Source organism: Somniosus microcephalus, chromosome 1 (assembly GCF_052327205.1).
Source record: "Somniosus microcephalus isolate GS21.2 chromosome 1, FLI_Smic_1.0, whole genome shotgun sequence".
Lineage (NCBI taxonomy): Eukaryota > Metazoa > Chordata > Chondrichthyes > Squaliformes > Somniosidae > Somniosus > Somniosus microcephalus.
Genome location: NC_140987.1, coordinates 150,035,836 through 150,055,218, shown reverse-complemented (window position 1 = coordinate 150,055,218; position 19,383 = coordinate 150,035,836). Strand labels below are relative to the sequence as shown.

General features: G+C 44.1%; 1 protein-coding gene across 1 annotated transcript in view; it reads right to left on the bottom strand.

Moving 5' to 3' along the window:
• cep120 (centrosomal protein 120) overlaps positions 1–19,383 on the bottom strand; it is a 143,599-nt gene that overhangs the window by 52,402 nt on the left and 71,814 nt on the right. Inside the window, exons 8-11 of the mRNA XM_085967909.1 lie at positions 16,795–16,977; positions 7,004–7,100; positions 5,249–5,407; positions 4,746–4,835 (exon numbers count right to left, since the gene is read on the bottom strand). Of these exons, the coding sequence (XP_085824035.1) occupies positions 4,746–4,835; positions 5,249–5,407; positions 7,004–7,100; positions 16,795–16,977 (529 nt within the window). The remainder of the gene's footprint in view (positions 1–4,745; positions 4,836–5,248; positions 5,408–7,003; positions 7,101–16,794; positions 16,978–19,383) is intronic.

The following is a 19,383-nucleotide window of genomic DNA, read 5'->3' as shown; positions in this document are numbered from 1 at the left end:
GTGGATGGAGAAGAACTGCAAGCTGGGAAGATGGTCCACAGTCTGGGAGTACAAATGAAGTGGGATATTAGAGTCCAGGAGCACATGGGAGTAAGATTCAACAGCATTCAGGGATGGGAACTAGGGTTCGGCAACTTGGAGAGGAGTTATGTGTGCCACAATTGATGTTGGTATCTAAACACTGAAAGGATGACTTGGATCAGGTAGCACTGGGAGGGTTGGGCAGTGTAGTCTTAGTCTTGTTGGTAAGGGGGCTCTGGGGCCAAGGTGGGAGGTTGCTAAAAAAGTTCTCCTGAATGCATTAAGAATTCTGCATCCTTTATACCTTTTACACTGACTCTATCCCAGTTAATATTAGGGTAGTTGAAATCCCCTACATTTAATGCCCTATTGTTTCTGCACTTTGCAGCAATTTGCCTACATATTTGTTCTTCTATTTTCCTTTGACTATTTGGGGGTCTATAGTACACATCCAGCAGTGAAATTGTGCCTTTTTTGTTCTTCAGTTCAACCCATTTGATGATCCTTCTAACATATCAGCTATAATTGTTTCTTTAACCAATATTGCGACCCCCCTTTTTTATCCCCCTATCTCATCTGAAAACCCTGTAACGAGGAATGTTGAGCTGTCATTCCTGCCCTTCTTTCAGCTGTGTTTCAGTAATAGGTATGATATACTTCCACATGTCTGTCTGTGCCCTCAGCTCATCTGCCTTATTCACTAGACTCCTTGCATTGAAGTATATACCATTGAGCACTGCCAAACCCCTTTGTCTATTTTCTAGCCTTGCTTTCCTCTGCCTTCCAAACTCACTTACTAATTTACTGCCTTCCATTTCCAGCTTTGCTTCTCTTCCTTCTGAATCTACCCTCAGGTTCCCATCCCCCTGCAAAGCTCGTTTAAACCCGCCCCAACAGCACTAGCAAACCTCCCCGCGAAGATATTGGTCTCTGACCTATTGAGGTGCAACCCGTCCGGCTTGTACAGGTCCCACCTCCCCCAGAACCGGTCCCAATGCCTCAGGAATCTAAAGTCCTCTTGCCTACACCACCTCTCCAGCCACACATTCATCTGCTCTATCCTTATCTGTACTCACTAGCACATGGCACCGGGAGTAATCCGGAGATCATTACCTTTGAGGTCCTAGTTAGTAATCTCTTTCCTAGCTCCCTAAAATCTGCCTGCAGAACCTCATCCCTCTTTCTACCCATGTCATTGGTACCAATATGGACCACGACCTCTGGCTGTTCACCCTCCTCCTCACCCTATCCCCACCAACCTCAATGTCTTGCAGCCTCTCAGTGAAATCCTTGATCCTGGCACCAGGGAGGCAACATACCACCCTGGAGTCACGTCCTCAGCCGCAGAAACGCCTGTCTGCTTCCCTAATTATAAAATCTATCACTATTGCTTTTCTGACCTTCCTCCTCCCTCACTACCCCACCCCCCGTATAGCTGAGCCACCGATGGTGCCGTGGACTTGGCTCCGGCTGTACTCCCCAGAAGAACCTTCGCCCTCACCAGTATTCAGAGCAGAATATCAGATGCACTCAGGGTACTCCTGCGCTAGCTGCCTGGGCCTCCTTGTCTGTCTGGCAGTCACCCATCCCTCTCTGCCTGCAAACTCTTACGCTGCAGGGTGATCACCTCCTGAAGTGTGCTATCCACAAAGCTCTCGGCCTCATGGATGCACTGCAGTGACACAAGCTGCTGCTCAAGCTCTGAAACCCGGAGCTCGAGCTCTTCCAGCAGATGACACTTCCTGCACATGTGGCTGTCCAGGACACGAGAAGTATCCTGGACTTCCCACATGGCATAGGATGTGCATTCGAAGGGATTGAGGTGCCCTGCAATGCCTCAATTTAATGGACTAAAAACTAAACTTCAGTTTAACCCATGACCTGAGAAAAAAGACAAAAATTTACTTAAGTTTAACAAGAACCACACAGAACCATCATTAGATATCTAGATACTTAAGAGTCCTCCTTTTGAGATGGACGCAAGAAATTGCCTTCCTCCTCTTCACCAATTCCTACCATCACCAAATTCTTCCACTCTGCTTGCAATCCACTCCGATTGTGATTTACCCAGCTCCGTCTCCAAGCTCTGTGCTCGAGGTACACCACTTTCAACTCTTGTTTTGTCTGTACAACAATCCCTTACTCTTACTCAGTTTCCAGTCCACCATCACCTCCCCACCCTCCCCCCTGCAACACCAAGTATTTATATAGCAACTTTAACAGAGTAAAACATCCCAAGGCACCTCACAGGAACGTTACCAAACACAATTTGAGACAGCCACATAAGGGGATAGTAGGGCAGTGGTCAAAGAGGTAGGTTTTAAAGAGCATCTTGAAGGAGGAATGAGAGATAGAGAGATTTAAGGAGGGAATAACAGAGCTTAGGGCCTTGGCAGCTGAAAGCATGAACGCCAGTGGTGGAGCGATTAAAATCAGTGGCGCTCAAGAAGACAGAATTGGAGGAGCGCAGATATTGAGGCGTTACTTAGCCGGGAGCCAATGTAGGTCAGCGAGCAGAGGTGTGATGGGTGAACACGGTTTGGTGGGAGTTAGGACACAGGCAACAGAGTTTTGGATAAGCTAAAGGTTATGGAGGGTGGGATGGGAGACCGGCCAGGAGAGCATTGGAATAGTCAAGTTCAGAGGTAAGGAACGGAGTTTGTGGCGGGGGACCGAAGACAACAGCTTCGGTCTTCCCAATATTTAGTTGGAGGAAATTTCTGCTCATCAGTACTGGATGTCAGACAAGCAGTGTGACAATTTAGAGACCGTGGAGGGGTCGAGAGAGGTGGTGGTGAGGTAGAGTTGGGCGTCGTCTGTGTACATGTGGAAACTGGCGCTTTGTTTTCAGATAATGTCGCCAAGGGGCAGCATGTAGATGAGAAATAGGAGGGGCTAAGGATGAATCCTTGGGGGACCACCAGAGGTAATGGTGCGGGAGTGGTGTGGGAAGAGACGCCATTGCAGGTGATTGTTTGGCTATGATTCGATAGAACCAGGTGAGTGCAGTCCCACCAAGGTAGATGACAGTGGAGAGGCGTTGGAGGAGAATGGTGTGGTCAACCGTGTCAAAGGCTGCAGACAGGTCAAGAAGGACAAGGAGGGATAGTTTACCATTGTCACAGTCACATAGGATGTCATTTGCGACTTTGATAAGAGCTGTTTCAGTACTGTGGCAGGGGCAGAAACCTGATTGGAAGGATTCAACAGAGTTCTGGGAAAGATGTACACAGATTTGAGAGGAGACAGCATGCTCAAGGTTGGAAATGGAGCAGTAGTTTGCAAGAACGGAGAAGTCAAGGATTGATTTTTTTGAGGAGAGGGCTGATGACCAATGTGCCCCCTTATATATTTTTTGGGTGCTCGGCCCTTTAAGGGGATGCGTGGCCCAGTCAGTTTCATGCGTCAAAACTTTACATGGAAAAAGCCGGTCCTGGGCTGTGCGGGACCAGCGAGAGATGCGCGGAATACGGCAGATTTTCAATCAATTTTCAATCTATGTGGCGACCTATCCTTCAATACCATATGCCTGTTTTTTCTAAAAACTTCCAGACTACTTACTGAAAACCGTTTCAAATTCCATATATACTATATATGCATTTCTTTTATCTAAACAGTCACTTCAAAACACTACTAAATTTGTCAAGCACAACTTGCCTTCAACAAATCTGTGCTGATAGTCCTTGATGAATCCCTGCATTTTTAAATGCTCACTAAATTTATCTTGAATTATGGAGTTTAAGAGTTTGCCCACAACTAATGTTTGACTAATTGGTCTATAATTACCATGCTTATTCTTCACTCCCTTCTTGAACAAAGGTGTTACATTAGCTACTCTCCAGTCCCATTGCACAATTTACATGTTTAAGAAGGATTGAAAAATTGTGACCAGAGCATCTGCTATGTCCTCTCTGGCTTCTTTAAACAGCCCCGGGTGCATACGATCAGAGTCTAGCTGCAGTTTTCTTTGGCTTCCGAGAAACAATTCATTTTCTACAGTTTATCTCTATCAATTGTTCCATATCCTGCTCTAGCAGACCTACATTCTCACTCCCACCACACCATAATTTGTAAAAAAAAAAATTAAATAATTAATAGCTGCACCACACATTCATCCTTACTTCAACCCAGAGCTATCATATCCTTCCTATTTTTACTTTCTATGAGATAAATTCAGTAATTTGTTTTCACAGTGTTAGTTGAGGGAGGAATATTGGTCAATGGTGGAAGGTTAGTCAGCACACCAGGAGAATTCCCTCTTTTCCCCCCACCCCCCACAAATAGTGCCATGGAATTTTACAGGCAGATCGGCCTTGTTTAACTTTTTTCCCCCAAAAGATAGTGTAAGAGAGTCTGGGATGTTGTGGTCACACGTGTCTGGGAGAATTGGAGAGCAGTACTGAGGTTTGGAACTGTTGAGTGATGGCGGAAGGAAGGTGGAGAATAGAAGGTTGTAAAGCCTTCCTCAAACCCCACCCCGAAAGAGGTTTTGTAAGTCATTCACCACTGAGCTGGGAATTGAATCACTGTTTGAAACACCGTATACTTGTACTGTATGTTAGCACACATAGTAAAAATACACTATGTTAATTGAACTATGAACACAGCCCAGTGCAGGGAAAGCAGTTACTGACCCAGATACCAGGCTCAAGTTCTTTAAAGCACTCACAGCTACTTTGGTATCATGCAACTTCTCTCTCTTCTCCTCCCCCTCACCACTTTACCTTTTTCTTCACAAGTGCTTCCCTCTCTCTGTCTCTCCTCTTCCACTCCTCAGCAAGGGCCTGCATGTGAGCCAGTTCTTTTTGTTTCAACTATTCGCAAGAAACAAACAATAATAAATGGGTCATTCACACAAAACACACAATGAAATATGCACACTCTAATAACACCACATACAAAGAAAAAACATCTTTGCTCATAGAAAGCAAGATTTATTCAGGCAATCAACTTCAGAGGTTGGTCTTGGAGCATGGCTAGAGGGTAAGAAAATAAAAGAAAGATGGGGAAATATTTAACTCTCCTAAAATTACAATATATTTAAGTTACAACTAAAAATACACAAAGCTCAATTATATTGGAGTGGCTTTCAATGTGGTGCTATGATGTAGGCCCAATTATGGAAACGGTCCAAATATGCTTTTCCAAGTATCCAAGCAGACAGATGCCATTTTGGCAATAAATTACTCTTTAAATTTACATTTGTTTCAGGAAAAAAAGGATTTACTTGGTTCTCAAACAAATCTTCTTGCACTTCTTTCCACATTTCCAGCTCTAATGCAGCTTTATACTCCATCGTCTCACGTGGCTCAGGTTCGGGACCCAGCTCTGAAGTCTGCACAGGCTTAGCTGAAGGATCAGGCTGTTGGTGTCGAATATTTGAATTCTAAAGTGAAAAGATATTTACCATTTATGAATTGTATTTACATTTGTGCTCTAAGCAAATACTGGTGAACATATGAACAAGAGTAGGCCATTCAGCCCCTTGAGTCTGTTGCACCATTGAGCATAGCTGATCTGTACCTCAACTCCATTTACCTGCCTTGGCTCCATATCCCTTGATACGCTTACCTAAAAAGACCCACTATCGATCTGTCTTAGGAGTTCCAATTGTCCCAATATCCACAGCCTTTTGCAGAGGAGAGTTCCAGACTTCTACTACCCTTGTTGAAAAAGTGCTTCCTAATTTCCCTCCTAAAATGGCCTAGCTCTAATTTTAAGCTAATGCCCCCTCATACCTGATTCCCCATCAAATTGCTGTATCCAGGCTATCAAATCCTTTTAATATTTTAAACATCGATCAGATCACCCCTCGATCTTCTAAATTCAAGGGAATACAAGCCTAGTCTGTGCAACCTATCCTCATAATTTAACCTACCAAGCCAGATATCATTCTGGGGAATCTGTGCTGCACCCCCTCCAAGGCCAAGATATCCTTCCTCAGCTGCGGTGCCAAAAACTAAATGCAGTACTCCAGATGAGGCCTGACCAAGGCTCTATACAACTGAGGCATAACTTCCTTCCCTTTGTAATCCAACCCCCTCGAGATAAAAACCAAAGTTCCATTCACCTTTTTGATTTCTTTTTGAAGTTGATAGCTGGAGTCCAGCCCACCCTGCCTATCTCCAAAAACACACTCAACCTCTTTTCAACATGCTTTGCAAAGAATCCAACACAGAACTACAACACCCTATTGTTAAAAGTTTTCCATTATGGTTTACAGCAGCAAAGTAAGTAAGAGTTGCTTTAGTGATGCAGTTAAAATTGACAGGAGTTCCCATTATGTTTGCCTATATGACAATGGATGCATTTGAAAAGCAATTAATTGGCTATGATTTGGGATGGCTTGAGGATGTGATAAAGCACTATATAAATGCTAGTTATTTCTTCCTCTCGTGAAAGCATGAGGTGAGAAAGCTGCCTTATTGTTTTAATAAAAAAATCACCAGGCCCATTTTGTCATTTGTGAAAGAGTTGTCTTCAAATACTTGGGTTTAGATTCTACCTCACATTCAAAGCATAAATGAGGTAGCCTATGCATCATATTAGAGTTATGTCAAAGGATCCTTGGGACGTTTTACTACGTTAAAGGTGCTATATAAATACAAGTTGTTGTTGTTGTTGTTGTTGGAGTTTAGTTAGCACAGTTAACATATACCATTGCAGGCAGCAATTTGGAACAGAATTGAGTACACAGAGAATTTCCAGTGACCAGGCACTGTCCCTCCTGCAACTTTCATGGATATTTTTGCTGTAAGGTACAGACAGTGACCACATTGGATTTGTTTTGTGTAGTTTGCAGATATTAACTAAATCTAATTATATTTTAGTTAAGACTTCAGTCAAGCAGTTTTATAGCTTTATGCGCCAAGCTGGTCACATTCACACTGCAGTATTTAAGCAAACGCAGATCAAAACTTACAATATGACATCCATTTCTCAATCAACATCAAAAAATCCAAGCCTGAAGTTATATGTTTACCTGAGACGAATCGGACACAGTGACATGTTGAGTTTTGATAAAACTATAATCCTCCAGGGTCATGGAATAATACAATTCAGCAATTTTGTTGCTTGGCCTGTTAAGAGTGGAATAGTTTAAAATAAACAACTATCCTCATTAGAAGCAATTTTTCCAGAGTACACAAATCAAATTCAAAAATGCTACAATTAATTAATGTCTAAAGGATTACTGTAAAGGGGGGGCAAAATACTCCAAAAATGACACTCTTAATTCCCGAGGTCTACTTTTACCACTATGGTTTCAGCATATTATTTCAAAGGTTACACGAATGACAACAACTCCCTCTTTATAATGTAACTAAATCCCTTTCATACAGTGAAACTATTAGAATGCATTATTAGCACTTGTCACAATGAAACAACAACTTTTCAGCAGTATCCAGATATGTGGCACGGATGTTACTAAGTGCCAGGCAATTACTATCTCCAACAAGAGTCTAGCAACCTCCCCATGACATTCAACGGCATGACCATTGTTGAATCTCCGATCCTTAACATCCAGGGGGGAGGGGGTCACCATTGGCCTGAAACTTAACTGGACCAGCCACAAATACTGTGACTACAACAGCAGGTCATAAGCTAGATATTCTATGGTGAGTGACTCCCCAAAGCCTTTCCACCATCTACAAGGGACAAGTCAGGAGTGTGATGGAATACTCTCCACTTGCCTAGGTGAATGCAGCTCCAACAACACTCAAGAAAATCGACACCATCCAGGACAAAGCAGCCCACTTGATTGCCACCCCATCCACCGCCTTAAACATTCACTCCCTCCACCACTGTCGTACCATGGCTGCAGTGTGTACCATCTACAAAATGCACTGCAGCAACTCACCAAGCTTCTTCAACATCACCTCCAAAATCAGCGACTACTACCACCTAGAAGGACAAGGACAGCAGGCGCATGGGAACACCACCACCTCCAAGTCACACACCACCCTGACTTGGAAATATATCACCTTGGCTTCATCGTCACTGGGTCAGTAACCGAGAACTCCCTTCCAAACAGCACTGTGGGAGCACCTTCACCACACGGATGGCAGTGGCTCAAGGTGGCAGCTCACCTCAACCTTCGAGGGCAATTAGGGATGGGCAATAAACACTGGCTTTGCCAGTGGTGCCCACATCCAGTGAATGAATAAAAAGAGCTACCAGTTATTCCACCCCCCCGCCCAATTGCTACATTACTCCCTGCTCTCTCTCCCAACAGTAGGCATGGAGAAGCATTTTTCTGTATACATTTCTCACACTAGATTAATAGGTAAAAATGTTTTCTACCACACAACCATCTTGATCCCAAAGAATGAATGTACAGTTACTGAATTATACACAAGGCAAATACCATTGGCTCAGATATTCACACTGTTGATGACACCTTCCATCACTTTGCTAATGATTGAGAGTAGACTGATGGGGGGTAATTGGCTGGATTGGATTTGTCCTGTTTTTGCGGACAGGACATACCTGGGCAGTTTTCCACATCGTCTGATAAATGCCAGTGTTGTAGCTGTACTGCAACAGCTTGGCTAGAGGCGCGGCTAGTTCTGGAGCACAAGTCTTCAGCACGATAGCCAGGATGTTGTTGGGGACCATAGCCTTTGCTGTATCCAGTGCGCTCAGCCGTTTGATATCACGTGGAGTAAATCAAATTGGCTGAAGACTGGATTCTGTGATGGTAGGGACTTCAGGAGCAGGCCGATAGATCATTCACTCGGCACTTCTGGCTGAAGATGGTTGCAAATGCTTCAGCCTTGTCTTTTGCACTCACGTGCTGGGCTCCACCATCATTGAGGATGGGGATATGCATGGAGCCTCATCCGCCCATTAGATGTTCAATGGTCCACCACCATTCACAACTGGATGTGGCAGGACTGCAGAGCTTTGATCTGATCCACTGATTGCGGGATCACTTAGCCCTGTCTATAGCATGCTGCTTCTGCTTTTTAGCATGCATGTAGTCCTGTGTTGCAGCTTCACCAGGTTGGCACCTCATTTTTAGGTATGCCTGGTGCTGCTCCTGGCATGCTCTTCTACACTCCTTATTGAACCAGGTTGGTCCCCTGGCTTGATGGTAATGGTAGAGTGAGGGATATGCCGGGCCATGAGGTTTCAGATTGTGGTGGAATACAATTTTGCTGCTGCCCCACAGCGCCTCATGGATGCCCAGTTTTGAGCGGTTAGATTTGTTCTGAATCTATCCCATTTAGCACACAACACGGCGGAGGGTGTCCTCAGTGTGAAGACGGGACTTCGTCTCCACAATTACTGTGCGGTGGTCGTTGCTACCAAGAGAGTCATGGACAGATGCATCTGCTACAGATAGATTGGGGAGGAAGAGGTCAAGTAGGTTTTTTCCCCTCGTGTTGGTTCTCTCACCACCTGTCACAGGCCCAGACTGGCAGCCATGTCCTTCAGGACTCGGCCAGCTCGGTCAGTAGTGGTGCTACCGAGCCACTCCTGGTGATGGACATTGAAGTCCCCCACCCAGAGTACATTCTGTGCCCTTGCTACGCTCAGTGCTTCTTCCAAGTGGTGCTCAACATGGAGGAGTACTGATTCATCAGCTGAGAGGGTGGTAGTCAGCAGGGGGTTTCCTTGCCCATGCTTGACCAGAAGCCATGAGACTTCAAGGGGTCCAGAGTCAATGTTGAGGACTCCCAGGGACACTCCTTCCTGACTGTATACCACTGTGCCGCCACCCCGGCGGAAAAGGTATGATTCTGTGACTCTGACTATGTCAGGTCTGTGAGGCAGCTCTCCCAATTTTGGCACAAGTCCCCAGATGTTGGTGAGGAGGACTTTGCAGGGTCGACGGGGCTGGGTGTGCCATTGCAGTTTCATTCTTATGAATGTTTCATAGTGGTTTGCTGCAACTGAGTGGCTTGCTAGGCCATTCCAGTCAACTACATTGCTGTGGGTCTGGAGTCACATATAGGCCAGACCAGGTAAGGACGGCAGATTTACTTCCCTAAATGACATTAGTGAACTAGATGGGTATTTGTGACAATCTGGTCGTCACCATTACTGATACTAGCTGTAAGATTTGTATCAGCAGCGGCAGTGCGGACGTGGGAGGAGCGGCGGCAGTGATTAAAGGCGAGCCCGAGGCGCAGGTCGGCCCCACAGCAGCAGCACGGACCTGGGAGGAGCGGCAGCGGCGATTAAAGGAGAGCCCGAGGCGCAGGTAGGCTTACCAATCTCAGAGCTCCGAGAGCGAGAGAGAAGTAAAAAGTAATCTAAATGTGACGTCACCAGAAAGCAGGTAAGTGATTGGTTGGTGAGTATTTCTCTCTCTCTCGTTTTTTCCAAACTTAAATTTTGTGGTTTATACTTTCTAGGGTCTCTGTTGTGTAGCAGGGACTGCTGTTAAACAAAGGCCCTTGAGCATATCATTTCATTGCAGTTTAATTGGTGGGATATATTTGATTTAATTTAATTTGAATTAATTAAAGGGTAAGTCATGGTAGGACAGCTCAGTGCCATGGTATGCTCCTCCTGCACTATGTGGGAAATCAGGGGCTCTTCCTGTGTCCCCGACGACCAGGTGTGCGGGAAGTGTATCCAGCTGCAGCTACTGGCAGACCGCATTGCGGCGCTGGAGCTGCGAATGGATGCATACTGGAGCATTCGCGATGCCGAGGATGTCGTGGACAGCACGTTTAGGGAGTTGGTCACACCGCAGGTAAAGGATGCACAGGCAGGAAGAGAATGGGTGACCACCAGGCAGAGTAGTAGGCGCAGGCATGTAGTGCAGGGGTCCCCTGTAGCCATCCCCCCCTCAAACAGATCTACCGCTTTGGATATTGGTGAGGGAGATGGCTTATCAGGGGAAGGCAGCAGCAGCCTACTTCCTGGCACCGTGGGTGGTTCTGCTGCACAGGACGGGAGGAAAAAGAGTGGGAGAGCTATAGTGATAGGGGATTCTATTGTCAGGGGAATAGATAGGTGTTTCTGCGGCCGCAAATGAGACTACAGGATGGTATGTTGCCTCCCTGGTGCAAAGGTCAAGGATGTCTCGGAGCAGCTAGAGCATTTTAGAAGGGGAGGGTGAACAGCCAGTTGTCGTGGTGCATATAGGTACCAACGACATAGGTTAAAAAACGGGATGAGGTCCTAAAAGCTGAATATAGGGAGTTAGGCGGTAAATTAAAAAATAGGACCTCAAAGGTAGTAATCTCAGGATTGCTACCAGTGCCACGTGCTAGTCAGAGTAGAAATAGAAGGATATTTCAGATGAATACATGGCTAGAGGAATGGTGCAAGGGGGAGGGATTCAAATTCCTGGGACATTGGAACCGGTTCTGGGGGAGGTGGGACCAGTACAAAATGGATGGTTTGCACCTGGGCAGGACTGGGACCGAGGTCCTAGGGGGAGTGTTTGCTAGTGGTGTGGGGGGGGGGTTTAAACTAAAATGGCAGGGGGTTGGGAACCTGTGCAGGGAGACAGAGGAAAGGAAAGCAAGGATAGAAGCAAAAGACAGAAAGGAGAAAAGCAAAAGTGGCAGTCAGAGTAATCAAGGATTTAAATCAAACATGGCCACAGTAAATAATAATTCTAAAAGGTCTAAGAGTGTTAAAAAAACAAGCCTGGAGGCTTTGTGTCTTAATGCGAGGAGCATTCGTAATAAGGTGGATGAATTAGCTGCGTAAATAGATGAAAACGGATATGATATGATTGGGATTACGGAAACATGGTTCCAGGGTGACCAGGGCTGGGAACACAACATCCAGGGGTATTGAATATTCAGGAAAGACAGGCAAAAAGGAAAAGGAGGTGGGGTAGCATTGCTGGTTAAAGAGATTAACACAATTGTAAGGAAGGATATCAGCTCTGATGTAGAATCTGTATGGGTAGAGTTGAGAAATACCAAGGGACAGAAAACGTTAGTGGGAGTTGTATACAGACCCCCAACCAGAAATGCGGAGGTTGGAGATGGCATTAAACGGGAAATTAGAGACACGTGCAATAAGGGCACAGCAGTTATCATGGGTGACTTTAATCTACATATAGATTGGTCTAACCAAATTAGTAATAATACTGTGGAGGAGGAATTCCTGGAGTGTATACGGGATGGTTTCCTGGACCAATATGTTAAGGAACCAACTAGAGATCAGGCCATCTTAGACTGGGTGTTATGTAATGAGAAAGGAATAATAGCAATCTTGTTGTGCGAGGCCCCTTGGGGCGGAGCGATCACAATATGATCAAATTCTTAATTAAGATGGAGAGTGAAGTATTTGACTCAGACTAGGGTCCTGAATTTAAATAAAGGAAACTACGATGGTATGAGGCGCGAGTTGGGTAGGATTGATTGGGGAATGTTACTCAAAGGGTTGATGGCGGATAGCCAATGGCAAACATTTAAAGATCACATGGATGAACTACAGAATTTGTTCATCCCAGTTTGGCATAAAAATAAAACACAAAAGGTGACTCAACCGTGGCTAACAAGGGAAATTAGGGATAGCATAAGATCCAAGGAGAGGACATATAAATTAGCCAGAAAAAGCAGCAAACCTGAGGATTGGGAGCAGTTTAGGATTCAACAAAGGACAAAGGGATTAATTAAGAGGGGGGAAAGAGAGCATGAGAGTAAGCTTGCAGGGAACATAAAAACTGACTGTAAAAGCTTCTATTGATATGTGAAGAGAAAAAGATTGGTGAAGTCAAGCGTAGGTCCCTTGCAGTCAGCATCAGGGGAATTTAAAATGGGGAACAAAGAAATGGCAGTCCAACTAAATACATACTTTGGTTCTGTCTTCACAAAGAAGGACACAAATAACCTCCCAAAGATGTCAGGGAACATAGGGTCTAATGAGAGGGAGGAACTGAAAGAAATCAGTGTTAGGGAAACTGACGGGATTGAAGGCCGATAAATCCCCAGGGCCTGATAATCTACATCCTAGGGTACTTAAGTGGCCCTAGAAATAGTAGATGCATTGCTGGTCATCTTCCAAAATTCTAGAGACTCTGGAACAGTTCCCATGGATTGGAGGGTAGCTAATGTTACCCCACTATTCAAAAAAGATGGTAGAGAGAAAACGGGGAATTATAGACCGGTAAGCCTGACATCGGTAGTGGGGAAAATGCTAGAGTCCATTATAAAAGATGTAATAGCAGAGCACTTGGAAAACAGTGACAGGATCAGACAAAGTCAACATGGATTTACAAAAGGTAAATCGTGCTGGACTAATCTGGAATTTTTTTGAGGATGTAACTGGTAAAATAGATAAGGGAGAACCCGTGGATGTGGTGTATTTGGACTTTCAGGCGGCTTTCGATAAGGTCCCGCATAAGGGATTAGCATGTAAAGTTAAGGCACATGGGATTGGGGGCAAGGTACTGACTTGGATAGAGAACTGGTTGGCAGACAGGAAGCAAAGAGTTGGATTAAACGGGTCTTTTTCCAAGTGGCGGGCAGTGACTAGTGGGGTACCGCAGGGATCGGTCCTAGGACCCCAGCTATTCACAATATATATTAATGATCTAGACGAGGGAACTAGATGCAATATCTCCAAGTTTGCAGACGACACAAAGCTGGGTGGGCGTGTGTGCTGTGAGGAGGATGCCGAGAAACTCCAGTATGATTTGGACAGGTTGAGTGATTATACTGCATCTGCCATGCATCTGCCCAATGTGGATAAATGCGAGGTTATCCACTTTGGTGGCAAAAACAGGAAGGCAGATTATCTGAATGGCAATAGATTGGGAGAAGGGGAAGTGCAGCGAGACCTGGGTGTCTTTGTGTACCAGTCACTGAAGGCAAGCATGCAGGTGCGGCAGACGGTTAAGGCGGCAAATGTTATGTTGGCCTTCGTAGCGAGAGGGTTCGAGTACAGGAACAAGCAGTTGTACAGGGCCTTGATGAGACCACACCTTGAGTATTGTGTGCAGTTTTGGTCGCCTTATCTGAGGAAGGATGTTCTTGCCATGGAGGGAGTGCAGCGAAGATTCACCAGGCTGATACCTGGGATGGCAGGAATGACATATGAGGAGAGATTGGGTCGATTGGGCTTATACTCGCTGGAGTTTAGAAGAATGAGAGGGGATCTCATTGAAACTTATAAAATTCTAACAGGACTAGAAAGACTTGATGCAGTAAGGATGTTCCCGATGGCCAGGGAGTCCAGAACCAGGGGTCACAGTCTAAGGATAAGGGGTAAGCCATTTAGGACAGAGATGAGGAGGAATTTCTTCACCCAAAGAGAGGTGAACCTGTGGAATTCTCTGCCACAGAAGGCAGTTGAGGCCAATTCATTAAATAGATTCAAGAAGGAGTTGGATATATTTCTTAAAGGATCAAGGGCTATGGGGAGAAGGCAGGGACAGGGTACTGAATGTGGATGATCAGCCATGATCTCATTGAATGGCGGAGCAGGCTCGAGGGGCCGAATGGCCTACTCCTGCTCCTATCTTCTATGTTTCTATCACAGGTATTCCATTATTAACTGAATTTAAATTCCCCAACTGGTGGGATTTGAACTCATTTCTCTGGATCATTTACTAGCCCAGCGACATTACCACTATGCTACCGTTCCCGCTGATATAGAAGAGTAGGAAAGATTATCTGACCTATGGCTCCCTTTGAACATCAATGTCTTAAAAGGTAGTTTGTGTGATTACCCCAATTAACAGCAGAGTATATATGGTTGGCATGTGAGAATAAGTAAGCAATGTTAGGAAAGCTTCCCTCTTATGTCCATTCACCCCCTCCCCTCGCTTACCTCTACCCAGCAGTCAACACTCGGCAGGGTACACTATTTCACAGACCAACAGCCCCCCAAGCACTTCAGCCAAGTAGTCATGCTTTATATGTTAAATACAAAGGTCAATAGGCTATTTGACCACAGAGGCAGACCCAGACCTGACCTGGTGCCCAACAGAGTTCCTTGAGGAAGTGGGAACCGTGGTCAATTTATCTGCTCCCCAGCCAGGATTGCCAAGTCCACAGTCTTCTGCCTACTCCCTCCTAGTTTAGAATAAGCTAACTTAGTATACTTTTTGAAATATCGCTAAGTGATTAAACATTTCTTTTACAACCGGGACTGATCTTTTTGCTGATAAGCCAGCAAGCTACAACTAACATCAAGGATATTTATAGACTACTGCAACTGCATTATTGGAAAGGTTTGTGAGCACTGCCCCCTTGTGCAATTCTACTGAATATAGCTAGAAACATTTTATCACTACCAGTGACACGGAGATTCTTGCATGATCCTTTTCCAGTAATGGTTTGAGTGTAGATCAATTCTGGTCCAGCAAAGATAGTTAAAACATACAACCTGGCAAGTAGTATATCTTTGACAATTGACAGTGCGAGGCATGCAGGAAGCAAGCGAAGTGAAATACAACAACATTTCTGGATGCTGTATCCAGCCATAATTTGTATCTGCAGCTACAAACCCCATCAATCAATCCACATCAGTATAGCTCAGTACAGTTAAAACATAGAATCTGAACGAGTTAAATTAAATACTTTCATCATTTTTTGGGGGGGGGGGGGGTGGAGAACTTGGATACCCTGATCTCCAAAAACTTGTGTGCTCACCATGTCATAGGGAACTACCAAAATGAAAAGAAGGTTGAAGCACTTATTAAGCAAGGGAATAAGGATAAGGCACCAAATGTATTCAATTCCTATTTACAATGTTCTTTAGACTTTACTATTCCCTTCATGACACACTTTCTAGATTCAACTCGAGAGCTTGTCAGCTGTGGCTCAGTTGGTAGCACACTCACCTCTGAGTCACAAAGTTGTGGGTTCGAGTCCCACTCCAGAGACTTGAACACAAAGCTAGGCTGACACTCTAGTGCAGTGCTGCACTGTCGGAGGTGCCATCTTTTGGATGAGACGTTAAACCGAGGCTCTATTGCGTGGCACTATTTCAAAGAGGAGCAGGGGAGTTATCCCTGGTGTCCTGGCCAATATTTATCCCTCAACCAACATAACAAAAATAGATTATCTGGTCATTATCACATTGCTGTTTGTGGGGCCTTGCTGTGCACACATTGGCTGCTGCGTTTCCCACATTACAACAGTGACTCCACTTTAAATAGTACTTCATTGGCTGCAAAGCGCTTTGAGACATCAGGTGGTCATGAAAGGCGCTATATAAATCCAAGTTTTCTTGCTTAACCCATGAATATGGAGGCAATGTGTTAAAAGTCTATGAACCATTTGCATTGTAAACTTTTTAAAACTTTATATGCATGAAGTTATGTCCCTTGGGAAGTCAATGAAGTAATAGTCAGGAGAATCTCAACAGCTTTGACAAAACTAAACCCAGGCAAGAGAATATAAACAGCGATGCACCAAGGCATGAAAAATTCCAACTGGTTCAGTACAAGACAAATGATAATGCACAAAAGCTCAAAAATCAAACCATGTTAAAGATAAGAGTTGCTAACAAAGAAAGAAAAAAAATGAAACACCACTTTGTGGAAGACAGTCACATTTCTGGCTGATAATAGGGGGAAAAAGAAGCGGTCCAGTGACATTCATAGTAATATGGCACAAAAACAGCAGTGCAGATCATGTGACAGATCCAAGATTACGCTGGAGAATCTTACCAGTAAAAAAAAAACCCACAGCGCTGCAATTTACTCCACTTCTCCATGAAAGGCAAGAACAGGATGCAAATGGCATTTGAAAAAAATCTTAAGCTGCAATATTACATGTACACAAGATTTTGGAATGAGGCATTATGACTTGGGTTAATCATTTTAGTATGGTCAACAATCATACTTGCCCTTGGGCTGCTACAACTGGAACCCTCTCACTGTAGGTCTGACGCCAGCACTGATCTCCTGATGAGCCCAAAAAGCGGGATTTATCTGCTGTCAGAACATTTGACAATTTCAATCTTGCTACTCCCAACAGCAAGTCTTTAGTCATTTTATCTTTGTGCCACACTTCAACCAACAAAGGTAACCTAAAAAACATTGAACAAATATGAATATATAGCAACTATAACATGCAACAGTCTTGTTATATTTTTAGTCCATTTATTTTCTTGGCTTCTTTAAGGCCAAGTTCAAATGATGACATTGCAAAGTTAGAATCTGAAATTAATTTGTTTTAAGACAACAACAAAAAATCACATCAAGTTCGTAAGTAAGCCAAAGGCAAAGAAAATGCCAGGTTCAATCCTTGATCTATGCTGAATTAATTAATCTTGGATAATTTTGGCAGGAGTGGCCTCAGCACCTGTGGGTGAAAAAAATTGTCTAGGAATCCCTTTTCTGATTGTTACTCAATTATTTCTCCTAGAGAAAAAAAGAACGAGAGTGTGTGTGTGGGAAGTAGCATAAGTACACCAGACCTGTCCCCAAAAGTTGAATAGCCCAACACACATGAATAATGACCACACAGTGTGGTACTAGAAGATAAGTCATACATGAAAATGCCCCAATAAGGAGTCAACACCTCCAGGAAAGGAAAGGAAATTGACATTTAAAAAAGATTGGCCCGTAATTTGCGGTTAATGGCGAAAGCAAAGGCATTCACCGCTTGCCCCGAAGTAAGCTTCCTATAAAGATCTCGATCTCTGTGGCGAGAAGTTTGGCTTTTCCAACACAGTTGAAATCAGTGCGAGCTGCTGTGATGTCAACAAACTGTCTAAGCAATCAATTACAATGCAGATTTCTCAGAGAACTAGGAAGTGAGTAAGCTCCTTTGGTTTTAACATTTTAAAATGTTAGAGCAAACAAAGATTGGGGCTTTCACATGGGGGGAAAGGTAAATCTGAATTAAAGATGAACAAAGTTTTTATAAAACGAAAAAAAATTTTTTTTTTAATTTTTTTTAAATTGCTTAAAAAAATTTAATCTTTATTAAAATGGATAAATTTGACACTCCACAAAATTAAAGTTAGTTTTTCAGGGCCATGTTTGTTTAGCAGTCAATACACTGTTAAAAACCCAGTTACACCTAATCCAAAAGGGTCTAACATTTAATGGGGTACATTTAATTCAAGTTTTGAATACCTCTTAATGCCTCTTCACTTCTCTTTTGTTCTCTCATCCCCATTTCCCAGCCCCCAAACTGGCCTCTTAATCTGTTGCCTGGCCTGCTGAGTTTTTCCAGCATTTTCTGTTGTTATTTCTAACATTTACTGGGGTGCTTTAACAGCGATATTACCGCAGAAGAGAGACGAAGTTTTCGTCCGATTCCCCAGATAACACTGATTGCCGGTTGTTTTGGGGGGGGGGGGGGGGGGGGCAGTCCACAGCACAACCAGTGTCAGAGCAGTGAATGATTAACCACAACTTCAGGATTTCCATGTTAGGATGTGCATGCGCTACACCCCAACGTTGCGGTCAGTTTCAAAGGGGTAATAACAGCGAACGCTGTTCATTTGCTGTTGTTACCCACTGCAAATTCTGGGCCTTTTTTTTGACATCTGACAAGCAGTATACAGTGACCTCTGCTCTTTTTGATGTCTATTAATGACCTGGACTAGGGTATATATGCCATAATTTTAAAGTTTGATGATGACATAAAAGGCAGAACTGTAGCAAACGGTGAGGAGGATAGTAATAGACTTCAGGAGGATATAGACAGACTGGTGAAGTGGGCAGACACATGGCGATGAAATTTAATAGAGAAGTATGAAATAATGTATTTTTATAGGAAGAATCAAGAGAAGCAAGACAGGAAACTCTTTGGTATTCGGCACCGGGATGGTGCCGGTTGATTAAAAATTCCGGATGACGGAAAGGGTTATCTACCGAAGCTATTTTTAACAAACAAAAATAATTTAAAAAATCAAGAAATGTGCAGTATACAGTAATTGGGTGCTCACCTACAGAATGTTGTGTTAAATGGATGGTGGCAGCGCGGGAGAGTCAGACTCCTGTTATTGAGGTGTTCGGACTTCCGACAGCGCCAAGAAGCCGAGTAGTGGCAGTTTGGAGAGCTACCCCCACTGACTAACTCGGCCACTGCAGGAGACTCGGACTCGGCAACATTTCCGGTTATTGAGGTGTTTTCGGAGTATGAATTTTGCCAGTTAATAGAGAATTCCGGATATTTAGGTGCCGTTTAAACGAGAGTTTCCTGTATAAACTAAGTTACAATTTTAAAGAGGATGCAGGAAAAGAGGGACATGGGGCTGTTCATACATAAATCTTTGAAGGTGGCAGAACAAGTTGAGAAGGGTGTTAAAAAACCCCCACAGAATCCTTGACTTTATAGAAACATGACAGAATTATTAGCTGGAGACTCGCTGCAAGCAGGGATGGGGGCCAGTACAGCACAGTCCAGGGTTCCCCGCATGCTGTAGCATGACGACAGAGATTCCCCACCTGGAAGTCAGTCTGATTGACTGGCTGGCTTC